This window comes from Hippoglossus stenolepis, chromosome 6 (genome assembly GCF_022539355.2).
Source record: "Hippoglossus stenolepis isolate QCI-W04-F060 chromosome 6, HSTE1.2, whole genome shotgun sequence".
Classification (NCBI taxonomy): domain Eukaryota; kingdom Metazoa; phylum Chordata; class Actinopteri; order Pleuronectiformes; family Pleuronectidae; genus Hippoglossus; species Hippoglossus stenolepis.
The window spans coordinates 2,526,528-2,544,907 of NC_061488.1; the positions used below are offsets into that span (position 1 = coordinate 2,526,528).

An 18,380-nucleotide genomic window follows, 5' to 3' on the forward strand; every position below is an offset into this window, starting at 1 on the left:
ATAGATGAAGGGGCCATTTCAGGCAATGATTGGCCCCTGACAGCAAACACAACACACAGCCGGGGGACAAGGTGGCAGAAAGTCCATCTCACAAACATTTCACACTGGGAACAAACCGGTTTTAATCACTCGAGTGTGGAATTAGTTTAACGTATTTTTTGATTTCATATTCACAAATAAGAAAGGATGTTTTTTGAGTTACCTTCTGTAGATCTGTGATTAACAAGTGACACAATCAAATTAAAAAAGACACAGTATTGCTTGTTTTTGAGGGAGAGCAAAGCTCAATTCATGCTTCTGAGTCGAAGCTACGCCGCAGCCAACGTGAAGACGTGTGCGCTACGAAGAGCCCGACGCAGTATCCTGACGTGCACCTCCCACGAGCTGTGATTGGTCCGCTTGGAATGACGCGCAGGGACATTCATATCTAGCTCAGATGCTCCAGACAGAGAGACACCAACTTCAACTCTTCTGCGTATTTCACCAGTGGCAAGACGTGAGGACACAATGTGATTTAGGAATGCAAACTTAAGGCTTAACTGTCCAACAGGATGCGAACACCTACATGTAACATAGAGAGTGACAGCAATTCTAGCCATTGATGGATGTGCTGTTAGAATGGGTGACGCAAGAAGAGGGAGATATACTGGGAGGCTGTGGGAGACATCTTCAGACTGGGGGGTGACACCTGCTCATGTTACTCTGTTGACGTTGTTGTATTGTTGCACCTTCTGGGCTCCTTGATCAAATACACTCAAACAAGTCACATTTCTGTTTTCTTCAGACAAATAATTCAGCCGAAAACACGTACAAATAACACAGAAACAAAAATAAGATCTGAATTATCTCATATAAACGTCGACATGTGTGGTAGTAAAGTGGTGTAAGAGCTTCCCTGTGTTTAAAGTAAGACCTCACATTACACAGCACTTTGCTAATAAGAGGCGCCATGTTGGAAACACGATGACGACACCAGGGTGGGGTGTGGGAGGCGGTCTCTGCAGCCAGACAGCCGCTCAGCCAATGGGAAGCCGCAGACAGCTTCCACACACCCGAGTGACAGGGGAAGCGACCAATGGTGGCGCAGCAGCCACGGGGCGCAGGGGCTTCACTCCAATATAAATGTCACTCCATCCCCACTAGCTCCATTATATCTTACATCGACCTCATAGTCGTCGAAGTGTAAGATCTCCACCGTCCGTCTTCTTCTTCTTCTTCTTCTCCTTCACTGCTACCGCTCAACTCAACTCCTCCAAAATGGTAAGAACCCTTTAAACAGCGAGTCTGACTCCATGTGGATGCAGGTCTGCACACAGGGAGGATGGAGAGGAGGGGGTGGGGTGGGGTGTGGGGGATGAAACCGCCATTTGACCTCATTTAATGTCAAAGCAGCAGATGTGGGTGTGCAACATGGCTGTGGTGTGAGGAGGGGGGGGGGGACGCCCTGTGTGGGGCTCTGGGGACGTCGCGGGAGGGGACACCGGACCAGAGAGGGTCGCACTGCGGACAGAGTGGTTCCTAACGGCCGGTTCTCTCCGGTGCTCGGTGTGACTGAGCCCCGGTGAGGCTCCAGCCGGCGCCGCCCCGGTGACTCCCTGTACCGGCGGCGGCGAGGTCCGGAGGATGCGCAGAAGCGGAGCCCTCCACACCCAGAGACACCACCCGAGGAGGAGGAGGAGGGGGGGGGGCATTAAACATTCATGGTAACGGACCCTGATGGCGGCTGGTGCAGAAGAAGAAGCTTCTGTTGTTATTTTGCTGTAGAACACAACTGTTCATCCTGAAGACACAAAACTGAAACATCCACTGACCCAACAACAACAACAATAATAAAATATCATTAAAAACTGTAATTACCTGAGATCTAAATGTGTGAAATGTCTGTTTTTCTATGAGAGGTTTCAACTTTTATCATTTCCAAGTTTTTATCTGTAACTATCGGTTGCTAAGTGAAGGGTTTGTCCATAGCAACGCAGGATAAACGCAATGCACCAATCAGAAGTTGAGGCAGGGAGCTGGCTGCTGCTTATCAAATAGGATTCATACCGTTAGAAATATTAACACAACTGGAATAGTTTAGTCTTTAACATTAAAGAGACATTTCATCTTCGAATTAATTTAAGTGTATTGGTGCAATATTATAATTGAAGGCACACAGGTGTATAACATGTATTTTCTTTTTTCCACAGCGCGAGTGCATCTCCATCCACGTTGGTCAGGCCGGTGTCCAGATTGGCAACGCCTGCTGGGAGCTGTACTGCCTGGAACATGGGATCCAGCCGGACGGACAGATGCCCAGCGACAAGACCATCGGAGGAGGAGACGACTCCTTCAACACCTTCTTCAGTGAGACCGGAGCAGGAAAGCACGTCCCCAGAGCCGTCTTCGTCGACCTGGAGCCCACTGTCATCGGTAAACTGTCATGAAATGTAGAAACCACGGTTACTCTGATTTATTAAATCAAAGTGTTGAGTCATCTCTGACTGACTCTGTCTCTTCAGATGAAGTTCGCTCTGGAATCTACCGCCAGCTGTTCCACCCTGAGCAGCTGATCACTGGGAAGGAAGATGCTGCCAACAACTACGCCCGTGGACACTACACCATCGGCAAAGAGATCATTGACATTGTGCTGGACAGGATCCGCAAACTGGTGGGTACCTTAATCTCAGGAGTTAATTTTTCTAATTTTGACTCAAAATTATAATATCTCATATCCTCTCTGTCTTCAGGCCGACCAGTGCACTGGTCTTCAGGGCTTCCTGGTCTTCCACAGCTTCGGAGGTGGCACCGGCTCTGGCTTCACCTCCCTGCTGATGGAGCGTCTGTCCGTCGACTACGGCAAGAAGTCCAAGCTGGAGTTCTCCATCTACCCAGCCCCCCAGGTGTCCACCGCTGTGGTGGAGCCCTACAACGCCATCCTGACCACCCACACCACCCTGGAGCACTCTGACTGTGCCTTCATGGTAGATAACGAGGCCATCTACGATATCTGCCGCAGGAACCTGGACATCGAACGTCCCTCCTACACCAACCTGAACAGGCTGATCGGTCAGATCGTGTCCTCCATCACTGCTTCCCTCCGTTTCGATGGCGCCCTCAACGTGGATCTGACCGAGTTCCAGACCAACTTGGTGCCATATCCCCGTATCCACTTCCCTCTGGCCACCTACGCCCCCGTCATCTCTGCAGAGAAGGCGTACCACGAGCAGCTCTCCGTGTCTGAGATCACAAACGCCTGCTTCGAGCCGGCCAATCAGATGGTGAAATGTGACCCTCGCCACGGCAAGTACATGGCCTGCTGCCTCCTGTACCGTGGAGATGTGGTGCCCAAAGATGTCAACGCCGCCATCGCCACCATCAAGACCAAACGCTCCATCCAGTTTGTGGACTGGTGCCCCACTGGATTCAAGGTCGGCATCAACTACCAGCCGCCCACTGTGGTTCCTGGTGGAGACCTGGCCAAGGTCCAGAGGGCCGTGTGCATGCTGAGCAACACCACCGCCATCGCTGAGGCCTGGGCTCGGCTCGACCACAAGTTTGATCTGATGTACGCCAAGAGGGCCTTCGTTCACTGGTATGTGGGTGAGGGTATGGAGGAGGGAGAGTTCTCCGAGGCCAGGGAGGACATGGCAGCTCTGGAGAAAGATTACGAGGAGGTCGGAGTCGACTCCATCGAGGGTGAGGGAGAAGAGGAAGGAGAAGAATATTAAAAGGGACACGGAGTTCAACAGAAAATACATTTATTGCTCAGATTCCTGAAAATGTCAAATTGGGCTTTGTTCAAAATAAAGTTTCTGTGACATGTGAAGTTGTTTTGCTTTTGTTCATTCAAACTAAATAAACTATTTTTGCACAAATTATAATGAAATAACAGTCATATAAAATGTTGAAAATCTGTTTCAATCATTTAAGTCTTTTCTTTCTCTTCATACATTTAACAGATTCTAAAAGTTTGGGCGGATATTTATATCTATGTGTCTATATATATAAATAAGTGCTGTGGGAAGAACGAGTAAAATATTTTAAAGTGATTTCAAAATGTTATTTTATATATATATATATATAATGAGACAGTTTGACTTGTGATAAGCTAAATGGATGTGAAATGAAGAAGTACACAATAAAGATTGGCCACCACAAAGATATACATTTGACTACAAGTTAAGAGACACAAACTAGTTGTCAATCAACTTGTTTCATCGATGTCTTGAGGTGTTTTTAACAAAGCATTTTTTAAAAGCTCTTCATACATTTTGATGTACAAAAATACAAATACACATTTAACTGTAGATTCAATGAAAAATTGATAGAATTGCCATTTTGCTGGGCAACCACACGCTCAGTAGCGCTATGAGGACAAAATGAAAACATGGTTTCAGAATATTGTCTTATAATATAGAATAATATATAAATGTTATAAAAATCAAAAAAAAAAAAAGAAATGTTATTCACAAAAACTACTCAGAGCCTTTGTTGTGACCACAGACTGTGACACTGCTCAGGTCCCACAGAGTTCGCCTGTGGCAGGTGGATTTGTTCAGACCGACAAAACTGGAAAACTGGCAAAATCCATGTGAACGCCACCTCAAGTCAGAACAACAACTCGGAAAATTTTGGAACATGACTTGTTGACATCATCAGTTATAAAGCAATTAACAACATGTTGTAACCAGCCCTGAATGGTGGAGCTTACTTCTGCTGAAGTGTCTCGTTCTGACGACATGTTTTTCTCTATTTGGTTTTCGTTTTGCTCAGAATGCTTTATCTGTTACTCTACTTGTAGCTGGATTTGACTGACGTGTCTTGAGAGGTGTTTGAGAGCCGAGAGCTTTGAAGGAGAATGTTTAACATGAATTTTGAAGACAAAATATATGGAAGAGGTAGGGCTCAGTAGGTTCACATGTCATCCCACTCCTTTGGTAATAGTTGTTTTACTTCGTTTGCTTTTTTCAATGTAATTTAATTTATGTTATTATTTTGCCTTCGTTAAATAGTTATTTTAATTTAATTTATATCAATCTAATTTAATTTCTTTTTTCTTGTGTTTGATTTAAATAGTTCTCTTTATTTTATTTTGTTTTATTTTGTATAATTTAATTTTAATTAACTTGATTTCATTTAATTTAATTTAGAACCTTGAAATGCGTCACCTCCCTTTGCAAGGGCGTTGTCTGTTTTGTTGGACCAATAGGAGCAGGTCACATGTGAGCCCTGGACCAATCACAGTTGTCCTTTTGTCCCTCAAGCTCAGGCAGTATAAATAGCTCAGAGTAAAGGCTGCACTGGTACAGTTGCTCCATACACAGGACAGATTGAGTCTTGTTGCCAGAAGCAAATCAACTTCTCCTTGTTATTTAATCTTCATTGTTCCAGGAAACATGGTGAGTAGGAAATCTCTTTGAATCATGTGATCTCAAATATCTGGAGTTTAGTTCGACTCAGTTCAAAAAGCATCTGCAGCTTTAATACAGGAACTGAACTGAAGCAGCAGAATGTGTAAGTCTGTGGTTGTAGTGGAGCTAGAACAAGAAGCAGCTGAGATTCAAGTGGTCCTGCTCCTCCTGTCTGGACCTCGATCCGGTTAGCGGGGCTCTCTGTGCTCTCAGCCGCCAACAGGCCTGTTTTACCGCCTGTTTCAAACACCTGCTGGGGCTGGATGTTAGAAAGAAAGCTGCAGGACTCGGGATGTAAAAGTGTCCCTGAACTAAGCTCCTGCCCCGGGTCCCTCCCTGAGAGCAGCCCAGACTGTCTGTCTGTCTCTGAAGTGACGCAGGCCTCTTGTCTAATCCATCCATGAGGCTTCAGGCCTCCATGAACCTACAACCACAGGCGGTTCAGACTAACCCTCCGAGAAGCTCCTGCTCTTGTTACATTTCATCTTTCATGTTGAATTTGTCTCCAGCTGTGTTTGGTCAATGTCTATTTCAGATGAAGATTTTCTTTGTCTTCCAAACAAGAGATTTTTCCTCTCCTCCCTTAAAGGGACAGTTCACCCAAAAATGAAAATCCTCTCATCATCAACTCACCACTGTGATGGAGGGTGCGTGAAGTGTTTGAGACCATAAAACGCTTTTGGAGTTTAAGGGCTAAACAGCGTTGCAGCCAAATCCAATACAATTAAAGTAAATGGTCGAACACGCCTTCAAATGTCAAAAAAAAATAAAAATATATATATAAAACCACTAAAATGCTCCATCCTGCTCCTGTGATGTCATCGAAGTGTCCGTAAGCCCCGACATTAAAATACGACTCGAAATGGCGTCGTTTAGTGTTTTTAGCCTAAATGTCCTCTGTGATCCTTCTGCCTGAGCGGCGTTTACGTTCAGGCGCGTGCACACTGCACAAGCTCATCCCTTCACCCACCCCTCCATCGGCATAGTGGGGAGGAGATAATGAGTGAATTTTCATTTTTGGGTGAACTATCCCTATAAGCTCATGTCTGACTAATCTGCTGCTGTGTCCATGAAGAGTTTATCTGTTCAGAGGGTCAATGATGAATGTACAGCATCTGTCAGGGGGGTTTTTAATACAGGGCTGCAGCAACAAAAAGATGTAATTGATTGTAATCGACTGTAAAAATATCTGGCAACTAAAGTTATCAACTAGTCAGGTCTGATATAATACACAACACGCACTGCGGCAGCATCTCCTGAGGTGGGGGCAGTAAACCAGCCAATCCCGTTCCTTGTTTGGCTCGCGTGACGATGTTGTCTCATCTCTGGAGCAAACCTTTGAAAAATGGCGGAGAGGAATGCAGCTAATGATACACGGAGGCAATTCCTTAAAAGTTGTGAGAACAAGTCACCTGCAAACTGTGTGAAGCTGATTTCAGGATAACGAGCACTGCAACATCACAGTGGAACGAAACTGAGGAGAAAACGTGTTGGAGGCCTTAAAGGTTCAGTGTATAATTAGTGACATCCAGTGGTGAAGTTGCATGTTGAAGCTGAACACCCCCCCCCCCTTCCAAACACGACAGAGAACCAGTGGTAGACTTCAGTTGTCATAAAAACTCAAAAGGTTTAGTTTGTCCAGTTTGAGCTACTGTTAAAAAACATGGCGGCCTCCGTAGAGAGGACCCGCTCCTGATGTAAATATAAAGTATTTAAATATAAAAAGCCCATTCTAGGGTGAAGAAAAATACTAAACATATCAGTGACATCATTTTGACTAGTCATACTTTCACTGTGACGTAAGAATTTTCATATTAGATTATACAACGTCTTTCTAAATATTCAAAACAATATCTTTGATTCTGTTTTAACTACTTTTGTTATTTATGTGTTATTTCATTATAGATATAGAATTCAGTTGTTATGTATTATCTTTCATTCCAGTTTCCCATATATACACTTTGACTAGTCATAAATGCAACACCATACTGACTTAATCAAACTTAATTCAAGACATCTCGAACTTGGATTATGACGATCTGAAACTGAAATTAGTCATAATTAAATTGCAGATGTCTGTAATACAAGTAAAAACTGCATTGTAAAAGAGGAGCGTTACTTTTTGAATAAAGCACTGGAAAGGTTAAGATGTAGTCTGTCTTTTCATCCGAAAAAATAATCGACAGATTAATGGATTATCAAAATAGGCGTTACTTGCAGCCCTACTTTATTCATGACGTTCTACACAAGAGCTCCTTTCTTCTTCAGATCGTGCATTATTTACAGGAACAGTCCACAACATGTGATCACTTGCTTGAAGTGGGATTTTCAGCTACTAAGCCTTTTTGTCTCCTCAGTTTGATAAATGCACGTGGTTGAATAAAATTTCTCTTTCCACAGCGTGAGTGCATCTCCATCCACGTTGGTCAGGCCGGTGTCCAGATCGGCAACGCCTGCTGGGAACTTTACTGCCTGGAACATGGGATCCAGCCTGATGGACAGATGCCAAGCGACAAGACCATCGGAGGAGGAGACGACTCCTTCAACACCTTCTTCAGTGAGACCGAGCAGGAAAGCACGCCCCAGAGCCGTCTTCGTCGACCTGGAGCCCACTGTCATCGGTAAACTGTCATGAAATGTAGAAACCACGGTTACTCTGATTTATTAAATCAAAGTGTTGAGTCATCTCTGACTGACTCTGTCTCTTCAGATGAAGTTCGCTCTGGAACCTACCGCCAGCTGTTCCACCCTGAGCAGCTGATCACTGGGAAGGAAGATGCTGCTAACAACTACGCCCGCGGACACTACACCATCGGCAAAGAGATCATTGACCAGGTGCTGGACAGGATCCGCAAACTGGTGAGTACCTTAATCTCAGGAGTTAATTTTTCTAATTTTGACTCAAAAATCATAATATCTCATATCCTCTCTGTCTTCAGGCCGACCAGTGCACTGGTCTTCAGGGCTTCCTGGTCTTCCACAGCTTCGGAGGTGGCACCGGCTCTGGCTTCACCTCCCTGCTGATGGAGCGTCTGTCCGTCGACTACGGCAAGAAGTCCAAGCTGGAGTTCTCCATCTACCCAGCCCCCAGGTGTCCACCGCTGTGGTGGAGCCCTACAACTCCATCCTGACCACCCACACCACCCTGGGGCACTGATCTGTGCCTTCATGGTAGATAACGAGGCCATCTACGATATCTGCCGCAGGAACCTGGACATCGAACGTCCCTCCTACACCAACCTGAACAGGCTGATCAGTCAGATCGTGTCCTCCATCACTGCTTCCCTCCGTTTGATGGCGCCTCAACGTGGATCTGACCGAGTTCCAGACCAACTTGGTGCCGGATCCCGTATCCACTTCCCTCTGGCCACCTACGCCCCGTCATCTCTGCAGAGAAGGCCTACCACGAGCAATTAACAGTGTCTGAGATCACAAACGCCTGCTTGAGCCCCCTGCCAATCAGCTGGTGAAATGTGACCCTCCACAGGTAAGTACATGGCCTGCTGCCTCCTGTACCGTGGAGATGTGGTGCCCAAAGACGTCAACCAGCCATCGCCACCATCAAGACCAAACGCACCATCCAGTTTGTGGACTGGTGTCCCACTGGATTCAAGGTCGGCATCAACTACCAGCCGCCCACTGTGGTTCCTGGTGGAGACCTGGCCAAGGTCCAGAGGGCCGTGTGCATGCTGAGCAACACCACCGCCATCGCTGAGGCCTGGGCTCGGCTCGACCACAAGTTTGATCTGATGTACGCCAAGAGGGCCTTCGTTCACTGGTATGTGGGTGAGGGTATGGAGGAGGGAGAGTTCTCCGAGGCCAGGGAGGACATGGCAGCTCTGGAGAAAGATTACGAGGAGGTCGGAGCTGATAGCTTGGGAGAGGATGATGATGAGGAAGGGGAGGAGTATTAAACACGCATGCATTCCGTTGTATTTACCTGAGCATTGTCATTTTGTTCTAAATAAAGTGTTTGTTTAATGCTGTATTGTTTCCTCTGTTTAATTGTTCAAAAACATTCAGTTCAGAGTAAAAAGCAATTAAATTGATCACATCATTATCCGATCACGCCCCTAAAATACTAACGATTGATGTTGATATGGAAAAGGAAGATCAGCCTGGAGAATGAATAACACTCTGTTGAATGACAGTATTTTAAAAAGTATAAATAACAGTTTGCTTTAATATCAGTACATTTCACTTTATTTTAACAGGATAAGCCAGCCACTATCAATACTGCTGTCGATGGAGTCATTGTCAGTTAACTGAATTCATATAAATACTGAAGACATGAGAATAAAAGTGGGTTAACAAGCAGTAGGTCAGTAGCTGTTTGTTGTGTACTGCTTCGTTGGTCATTGTCTAGTATATGCACTGATGCTTTTATACCATAGAAGTTCATAAGTCATACAAATATTTTGAAGTTGAACGGGTAACAAGTCTATTTCAAATGTTTTTAAATGCATTTGAAAGTAAAATTGTGTGTCTCTATTTGCGTCCTTGTAACACAAAGACACAGAATGCATTTATTCAGCCTATAGAGAATAAATATAAATGGAGAGTGTGCCTGCTCCTACGTTACTTTGTTCCTTGAGGCAAGTCCATCTACTTTGGTACAGTTGTAGTAAATAAACTGCTACATGAGCAGTGGCATCTCTGTGCATCATTGCTATAATGGAGTTATTCACCATCTTATGTGAAATTTAAGGCAAAGATAGAAATGTACATTTTTTATTTGCTTTATCACAGTTTACTCAGGAACAGTATCAGTCACAGTGTAACTGATACTGGGAATACAGTCTTGGAGCTCTTACCTATCCATAGATACCAAGATCATGCATAATCTTTTTGTCTAACCCCAACCCCTAACCCCTAACCCCTAACTAACCCCAACCCCTAACCCCTTACCAGGATCTGATAGATCTGGAGCTTTTCTTAATTCATTTTGAATCCAAACCCCCGAGACCTAACAAAGTATCTAATAAACTTTCATAAACCTGTATATATCTCATTTAATGAATCACAAACAGCTTCGGTTGCCCCCAAACACATGTTGCAACTGTGACAGCTTCCTCTCAGTGTGGCAACAGAGGCAGCTGCCTTTATATGTTAGTTGCAGTTTCTGTTGACACCGGAAGTGCCTCTACGAGCTACTACTGCCACGATTTGAGCTTGCCCTACTGGTATAAATAGCTCAGGGTAACATCTGCACTGGTTCAGTTGCTCCGAACACAGGACAGATTGAGTCTTGTTACCAGAAGCAAATCAACATCTTCTCATTATTTAATCTTAAGTGTTGCAGGAAACATGGTGAGTAGGAAAACACTTTAAATCATGTGATCACAAATATCTGGAGTTTAGTTTGACTTAGTTCAAGAAGCAGCTGCAGCTTTAATACAGGAAGTGAACTGAAGCATCAGAATGTGTGTTTCTGTGGTTGTAGTGGAGCTAGAACAAGAAGCAGCTGAGATTCAAGTGGCCTGTTTTACCGCCTGTTTCAAACACCTGCTGGGGCTGGATGTTAGAGAGAAAGCTCCAGGACTCGGGAGGTAAAAGTGTCCCTGAACTAAGCGGCTGCACCGGGTCCCTCCCTGAGAGCAGCCCGGACTGTCTGTCTGTCTCTGAAGTGACGCAGGCCTGTTGTCTAATCCACCCATGAGGCTTCAGGCCTCCATGAACCTACAACCACAGGCAGATCATGCATTAGTTACAGGAACAGTCCACAACATGTGATTACTTGCTCGAAGCGTGTTTTTCAGCTACCAAGCCTTTTTTTGTCTCCTCGTCAGTATCATAAATGGATAAATGCTCGTGGTTGAATAATATTTCTCTTTCCACAGCGTGAGTGTATCTCTATCCACGTTGGTCAGGCCGGTGTCCAGATTGGCAATTCCTGCTGGGAGCTTTACTGCCTGGAACATGGGATCCAGCCTGATGGACAGATGCTCTCCAACAAGAGCATCGGAGGAGGAGACGACTCCTGTAGCACCTTCTTCAGTGAGACCGGAGCAGGAAAGCACGTCCCCAGAGCCGTCTTCGTCGACCTGGAGCCCACTGTCATCGGTAAACTGTCATGAAATGTAAAAACCACGGTTACTCTGATTTATTAAATCAAAGTGTTGAGTCATCTCTGACTGACTCTGTCTCTTCAGATGAAGTTCGCACTGGAACCTACCGCCAGCTGTTCCACCCTGAGCAGCTGATCACTGGGAAGGAAGATGCTGCCAACAACTACGCCCGTGGACACTACACCATCGGCAAAGAGATCATTGACATTGTGCTGGACAGGCTCCGCAAACTGGTGAGTACCTTAATCTCAGGAGTTCATTTTCCTAATTTTGACTCAAATCATAATATCTCATATCCTCTCTGTCTTCAGGCCGACCAGTGCACTGGTCTTCAGGGCTTCCTGGTCTTCCACAGCTTCGGAGGTGGCACGCTCTGGCTTCACCTCCTGCTGATGGCGCCTGTCCGTTGACTACGGCAAGAAGTCCAAGCTGGAGTTCTCCATCAGCAGCCCCCAGGTGTCCACCGCTGTGGTGGAGCCCTACAACGCCATCCTGACCACCCACACCACCCTGGAGCACTCTGACTGTGCCTTCATGGTAGATAACGAGGCCATCTACGATATCTGCCGCAGGAACCTGGACATCGATCGTCCCTCCTACACCAACCTGAACAGGCTGATCGGTCAGATCGTGTCCTCCATCACTGCTTCCCTCCGTTTCGATGGCGCCCTCAACGTGGATCTGACCGAGTTCCAGACCAACTTGGTGCCGTATCCCCGTATCCACTTCCCTATGGTCACCTACGCTCCTGTCATCTCTGCAGAGAAGGCCTACCACGAGCAGCTCTCCGTGTCTGAGATCACAAACGCCTGCTTCGAGCCGGCCAATCAGATGGTGAAATGTGACCCTCGCCACGGTAAGTACATGGCCTGCTGCCTCCTGTACCGTGGAGACGTGGTGCCCAAAGATGTCAATGCCGCCATCGCCACCATCAAGACCAAACGCACCATCCAGTTTGTGGACTGGTGCCCCACTGGTTTCAAGGTCGGCATCAACTACCAGCCGCCCACTGTGGTTCCTGGTGGAGACCTGGCCAAGGTCCAGAGGGCCGTGTGCATGCTGAGCAACACCACCGCCATCGCTGAGGCCTGGGCTCGGCTCGACCACAAGTTTGATCTGATGTACGCCAAGAGGGCCTTCGTTCACTGGTATGTGGGTGAGGGTATGGAGGAGGGAGAGTTCTCCGAGGCCAGGGAGGACATGGCAGCTCTGGAGAAAGATTACGAGGAGGTCGGAGCTGATACCGTGGGAGACGATGATGAGGAAGGGGAGGAGTATTAAACACGCATGCATTCCCTTGTATTTACTTCAGTCATTTTGTTCTTAATAAAGTGTTTTCGTTGACTGCAATATTGTTTCCTCTCTTTAATTTTAACTGTCTATATATATCTTCTTTTTTTCACACAGCAGAGGATTGGTTACACTTGAAGCTTTTTATATGGATTCACTATCTGTAAATGCTAATATCAAACGGGTTTGTAGTCGTAAACAATAACAATCACTGATCCTTAGTTTTACACATATTAACATCTAGAATATAATGTGTCACCATTTAAGAGATGCAATATGCTTTGATGAGATGATGCTCTTTATTCATACTTCAGGAAACACACAACAAACTCTAATCTAATCTGCCTCTATTAAATAGAGCTGTACGAATTGTAAATAAAACAAACCAACCCAATCTGTGATTACCAGTCTTGTCCAGCAGCATTTGATATGAGAGAAAGTCAAAATCCGTTGAGTGGAATTTCTGTTCAAGAAACAAATCGGTGAGGACAAATAAGTCTGTGGACTTATGACCTGATGCAAACCAACATTTCTCTTATTTTTTGACTTCATTTATATAGAACTTTAAAAACAACAACCATGTAAAGTAAAGGCAATGTAATTCTAGGTGGTGATTTAAATCTCAGTATGTGCCCAAAGATGGATACACAAAGCCACAGACAACATGGTGCTATCCAAGCAGCTAAAGCTATGAAAAGTGCATCATCAGAAATAGGTTTGATGAGTGAGGTTGTACATTTTACCCCAGACTTGACTTCTTTATGTTCAAAAAGGTTCAGTTCAGAGTAAAAAGCTGAGAAATTGATCACATAATTTTCCGATCACGCCCCTATAATACTAATGATTGACGTTGATATGGAAAAGGAAGATCAGCCTGGAGAATAAATAACAATCTGTTGAATGACAGTATTTAAAAAAGTTATAAGAAAACTATCTAGAAATAAATGAAATGAGTGCAATCGATCCTTAAACCCTCTTGGACGGAGCAAAAGCAGATATCAGAGGTCTTTAAAAAGAAGACATGTGAAAAGAAAATTATAGAATTGGAAATCAAAATTAAAATAATGGAAATAAAACAGATACAAACAAAGGACTCAGCTATTCTGAAATGAATTAAACACAGAGTTTAGATAACTTGCTTACAGAGAGAGTCGAAAGGTCTCTAGCACAAGAATTCACCAAGAGTTGTGAACAGCTCTGGAGCCCAGACCAGATTAGCCCCTTTGCCCACGATACTGCAAAACATACAGCAAATCTTAAATGACCACAAGTGAGGGATGAGGAAAATCTAGACCTCGTTCGACCTATATCAGAGGAAGATGTAAGGAAAGCAGCAAATATATTTAAGACTGGGAAATGCTCTGATAGCATCAGATTTCCATGAAGGGAAATTCAGTCTCATTTCATTTAACTTTTTGTCTGTATTTAAGTTGTGCAGTTGTTTACATGAAGAACAAAAACAGCCCAGAACTACTGAACTTTATTGATGGCTTCATATTTCTTGGACGCCCCTTACCTATTATTTTATTTAATTTTTGATCAAATTGAAAATAAAGAAAAAGATTCTTGTCTGTATTTTTAGGTTAAATAGATGTTTTGGTTTATTTTATTTTCATTTTCTATCTCATTTCATTTAACTTTTTGTTATGTCTGAGTTAAATGATTTTTTTGTTTGATTCTATTTAAAATAAAATCATTTTTTAATCTCATTTCATTAATCTTCTTGTTGTGTTTGAATTAAAAAGTTATTTTAATTTAATTTTAATTAATTTTTTCAATCCAATTCACTATATTTTTTGTTTTCTTTGAGTTAAATAGTTAATTGAATTTAATTAAATTTCGTATTATTCAATGTATTTATATTTACTTATATTTTCAATCTGATTTAATTTATCTTATTGTTGTGTTTGAGTTAAATTGTTGATATAATATATTTTCGATTTTATGCAATATAATTTCATTTATTTCGATTTTAACTCAATTCAATTCAATTCAATTCAATTCAACTCAACTCAACTCAACTCAACTCAACTAAATTCAATTCAATTCAATTCAATTCAATTCAATTTTTTGAATTTTACTTCCGTGTGAAGTTCATGAAGTTTCACAGAAGGCGTAGTCTGTTTCGATTGGACCAATAGGAGCAGGTCACATGTGAGCCCTGGACCAATCACAGTCGTCCTTTTGTTCCTCGGGCTCAGGCAGTATAAATAGCTCCGTGTAACGGCTGCACTGGTTCAGTTGCTCCAAACACAGGACAGATTGAGTCTTGTTGCCAGAAGCAAATCAACGTCTCCTCGTTATTAGGTCTACTTTGTTCCAGGAAACATGGTGAGTAGGAAAACACCGTTTAAATCATGTGAATCTCAAATATCTGCAGTTTAGTTCGACTCGGTTCAAGAAGCAGTCGCAGCTTTGATACAGGAAGTGACCGTGACGACGCACCGAGTGCGTGAATCCGCAGAATGTGTCTTTCTGTGGTCGTAGAGGAGCTAGAACCGGAATCAGCTGAGATCGAAGCGGAGCCGTCGTGTCCTGCTCGTCCTGTCTGGACCTGGATCCGGTTAGCGGGGCTCTCTGCGCCCTCCGCCGTTTACAGGCCCGTTTTACCGCCCGTTTCAAACACCTGCTGGGGCTGGGTGTTAGGGAGAAAGCTGCGGGACTCGGGAGGTAAAAGTGTCCCCGGACTAAGCTCCTGCCCCGGGTCCCTCCCCGACAGCAGCCCGGTCCGTCCGTCTGTCTCTGAAGTGACGCAGGCCTCTTGTCTAATCCACCCATGAGGCTTCAGGCCTCCATGACCCGACAACCACAGGCGGTTCAGACCAAACCTCCGAGAAGCGCCTGCTCTGGTTACATCTCGTCTTTCGTGTTTAGTTCGACTCCAGCTGTGTTTGGTCGAAGTCTTTTTCACATGACGTATTTTCTTTGTCTTCAAAACGAGTTTTTTTTTTCCCCCCCCTCCTCCCTTAAACCACATGTCTGAATAATCAGCTGCTCTGTGGTATCTTTGTCCAGGAAGAGTTTCCTGCTCAGAGGGTAAATAATGAATGTACATCTGTCAGGTGACTCTAATCGTGGTGATCTTCACATAAGAGCTCCTTTCTTCTCAGATCATGCATTAGCTCCAGGACCAGTCCACAACATGTGATCCCTGGCTTGAAGCCTGTTTTTCCACTTCAGTTTGATAAATGGATAAATGCTCGTGGTTGAATAATATTTCTCTTTCCACAGCGCGAGTGCATCTCTATCCACGTTGGTCAGGCCGGTGTCCAGATCGGCAACGCCTGCTGGGAGCTGTACTGCCTGGAACATGGGATCCAGCCGGACGGACAGATGCCCAGCGGCAAAAAGAGCATCGGGGGAGGAGACGACTCCTTCAACACCTTCTTCAGTGAGACCGGAGCAGGAAAGCACGTCCCCAGAGCCGTCTTCGTCGACCTGGAGCCCACTGTCATCGGTAAACTGTCATGAAATGTAGAAACCACGGTTACTCTGATTTATGAAATCAAAGTGTTGAGTCATCTCTGACTGACTCTGTCTCTTCAGATGAAGTTCGCTCTGGAATCTACCGCCAGCTGTTCCACCCTGAGCAGCTGATCACTGGGAAGGAAGATGCTGCCAACAACTACGCCCGCGGACACTACACCATCGGCAAAGAGATCATTGACATTGTGCTGGACAGGCTCCGCAAACTGGTGGGTACCTTAATCTCAGGAGTTCATTTTCCTAATTTTGACTCAAAAATCATAATATCTCATATCCTCTCTGTCTTCAGGCCGACCAGTGCACTGGTCTTCAGGGCTTCCTGGTCTTCCACAGCTTCGGAGGTGGCACCGGCTCTGGCTTCACCTCCCTGCTGATGGAGCGTCTGTCCGTCGACTACGGCAAGAAGTCCAAGCTGGAGTTCTCCATCTACCCAGCCCCCCAGGTGTCCACCGCTGTGGTGGAGCCCTACAACGCCATCCTGACCACCCACACCACCCTGGAGCACTCTGACTGTGCCTTCATGGTAGATAACGAGGCCATCTACGATATCTGCCGCAGGAACCTGGACATCGATCGTCCCTCCTACACCAACCTGAACAGGCTGATCAGTCAGATCGTGTCCTCCATCACTGCTTCCCTCCGTTTCGATGGCGCCCTCAACGTGGATCTGACCGAGTTCCAGACCAACTTGGTGCCATATCCCCGTATCCACTTCCCTCTGGCCACCTACGCCCCCGTCATCTCTGCAGAGAAGGCCTACCACGAGCAATTAACAGTGTCTGAGATCACAAACGCCTGCTTCGAGCCCGCTAATCAGCTGGTGAAATGTGACCCTCGCCACGGTAAGTACATGGCCTGCTGCCTCCTGTACCGTGGAGATGTGGTGCCCAAAGACGTCAACGCCGCCATCGCCACCATCAAGACCAAACGCTCCATCCAGTTTGTGGACTGGTGCCCCACTGGATTCAAGGTCGGCATCAACTACCAGCCACCCACTGTGGTTCCTGGTGGAGACCTGGCCAAGGTCCAGAGGGCCGTGTGCATGCTGAGCAACACCACTCCATATCGCTGAGGCCTGGGCTCGGCTCGACCACAAGTTTGATCTGATGTACGCCAAGAGGGCCTTCGTTCACTGGTATGTGGGTGAGGGTATGGAGGAGGGAGAGTTCTCCGAGGCCAGGGAGGACATGGCAGCTCTGGAGAAGGATTACGAGGAGGTCGGAGCTGATACCGTGGGAGACGATGATGAGGAAGGGGAGGAGTATTAAACGCACATGCATTCCCATGTATTTACCTCAGTCATTGTCATTGTGTTCTTAATAAAGTGATTTGACTGCAATATTGTTTCTTCTTTAATTTTATCTCTCCACAAGTTTATATAAGATATATATATATATATTTTTTTTTTCCCACAGAGCCTTTGTTCTACACATTCTAACATGTAGACTATAATTTGTCTCCATTTTAAAAGATGTCATTTGCTTTGATGAGCCGATGCTTCTTAACTCAAACGGTTTCTTCATACTTCAGGAAATGGCCGACAAACACTAATCCAGTCTTCCTCCATTAAAAAGCCTTGACCAGCAGCTTTTGATATGAGAGGAAGTCGACATTAGAGAGGAATTTATGTTTAAGATGAGTGATGATTCTTTGTAGTACAATCAAAGGTTTTACTCTATGAAACAACTGACAAAATTAAAACATGTGCAACATTAAATAAATATAAGCAAGTGATAAAACATTCTACAGAGTGCCTCTTAAATGGATGTGTGGAAATGCTTTGTTTGCTGTAGTTTAGTTGTGATTGAGGTGTTCATGATGAAAGCTGGAATATTGCAGCATTTCACAAAATGATTTGAAATATGAACCAAGGGGGAGGAGTCCTTCAGTGTTCCCCTCTCACCACTTCTCTTCATACATGATTTAGTTTGTGCATTTGTTAAAGCTCACTTCTTTGCGTTGTCTTTTTCTTACATGAACATATTGATGTCTTTATTTTAAACATAAAAAACCCTAACCCACTCAGTTCAGCCACTTGGGGGCAGTGGTGTTCAGCAGCTGATGACTCCTCCATGTCGCATCATGAATTGTTGCAGGTCAGATAAACTCGATTCACTCAGTGACCTGTGCAGCGTTTTGTCTT

At 44.9% G+C, this 18,380-nt stretch overlaps 2 protein-coding genes and 2 pseudogenes across 2 annotated transcripts; all 4 read left to right on the forward strand.

Moving 5' to 3' along the window:
- Positions 1-1,105: 1,105 nt before the first annotated feature.
- On the forward strand, positions 1,106-3,808 carry LOC124851118 (tubulin alpha chain-like). The gene is made up of 4 exons (XM_035160124.2): positions 1,106-1,260; positions 2,190-2,412; positions 2,502-2,650; positions 2,730-3,808. The coding sequence occupies exons 1-4, from the start codon at positions 1,258-1,260 to the stop codon at positions 3,708-3,710; spliced, it is 1,356 nt and encodes a 451-aa protein (XP_035016015.1). The 5' UTR covers positions 1,106-1,257; the 3' UTR covers positions 3,711-3,808.
- Positions 3,809-5,230: 1,422 nt separating this feature from the next.
- Positions 5,231-9,379, forward strand: LOC118111487 (tubulin alpha chain). The gene is given in 13 exon segments (XM_035160126.2): positions 5,231-5,381; positions 7,794-7,972; positions 7,974-8,014; positions 8,104-8,252; positions 8,333-8,474; positions 8,477-8,545; positions 8,548-8,686; positions 8,688-8,734; positions 8,737-8,772; positions 8,775-8,842; positions 8,845-8,872; positions 8,875-8,937; positions 8,940-9,379. Coding segments are annotated over 13 exon segments (1,332 nt in total). The 5' UTR covers positions 5,231-5,378; the 3' UTR covers positions 9,308-9,379.
- Positions 9,380-10,564: 1,185 nt separating this feature from the next.
- LOC124851058 lies at positions 10,565-12,811 on the forward strand (annotated as a pseudogene).
- Positions 12,812-14,933: 2,122 nt separating this feature from the next.
- Positions 14,934-17,576, forward strand: LOC118111485 (annotated as a pseudogene).
- Positions 17,577-18,380: the final 804 nt, after the last annotated feature.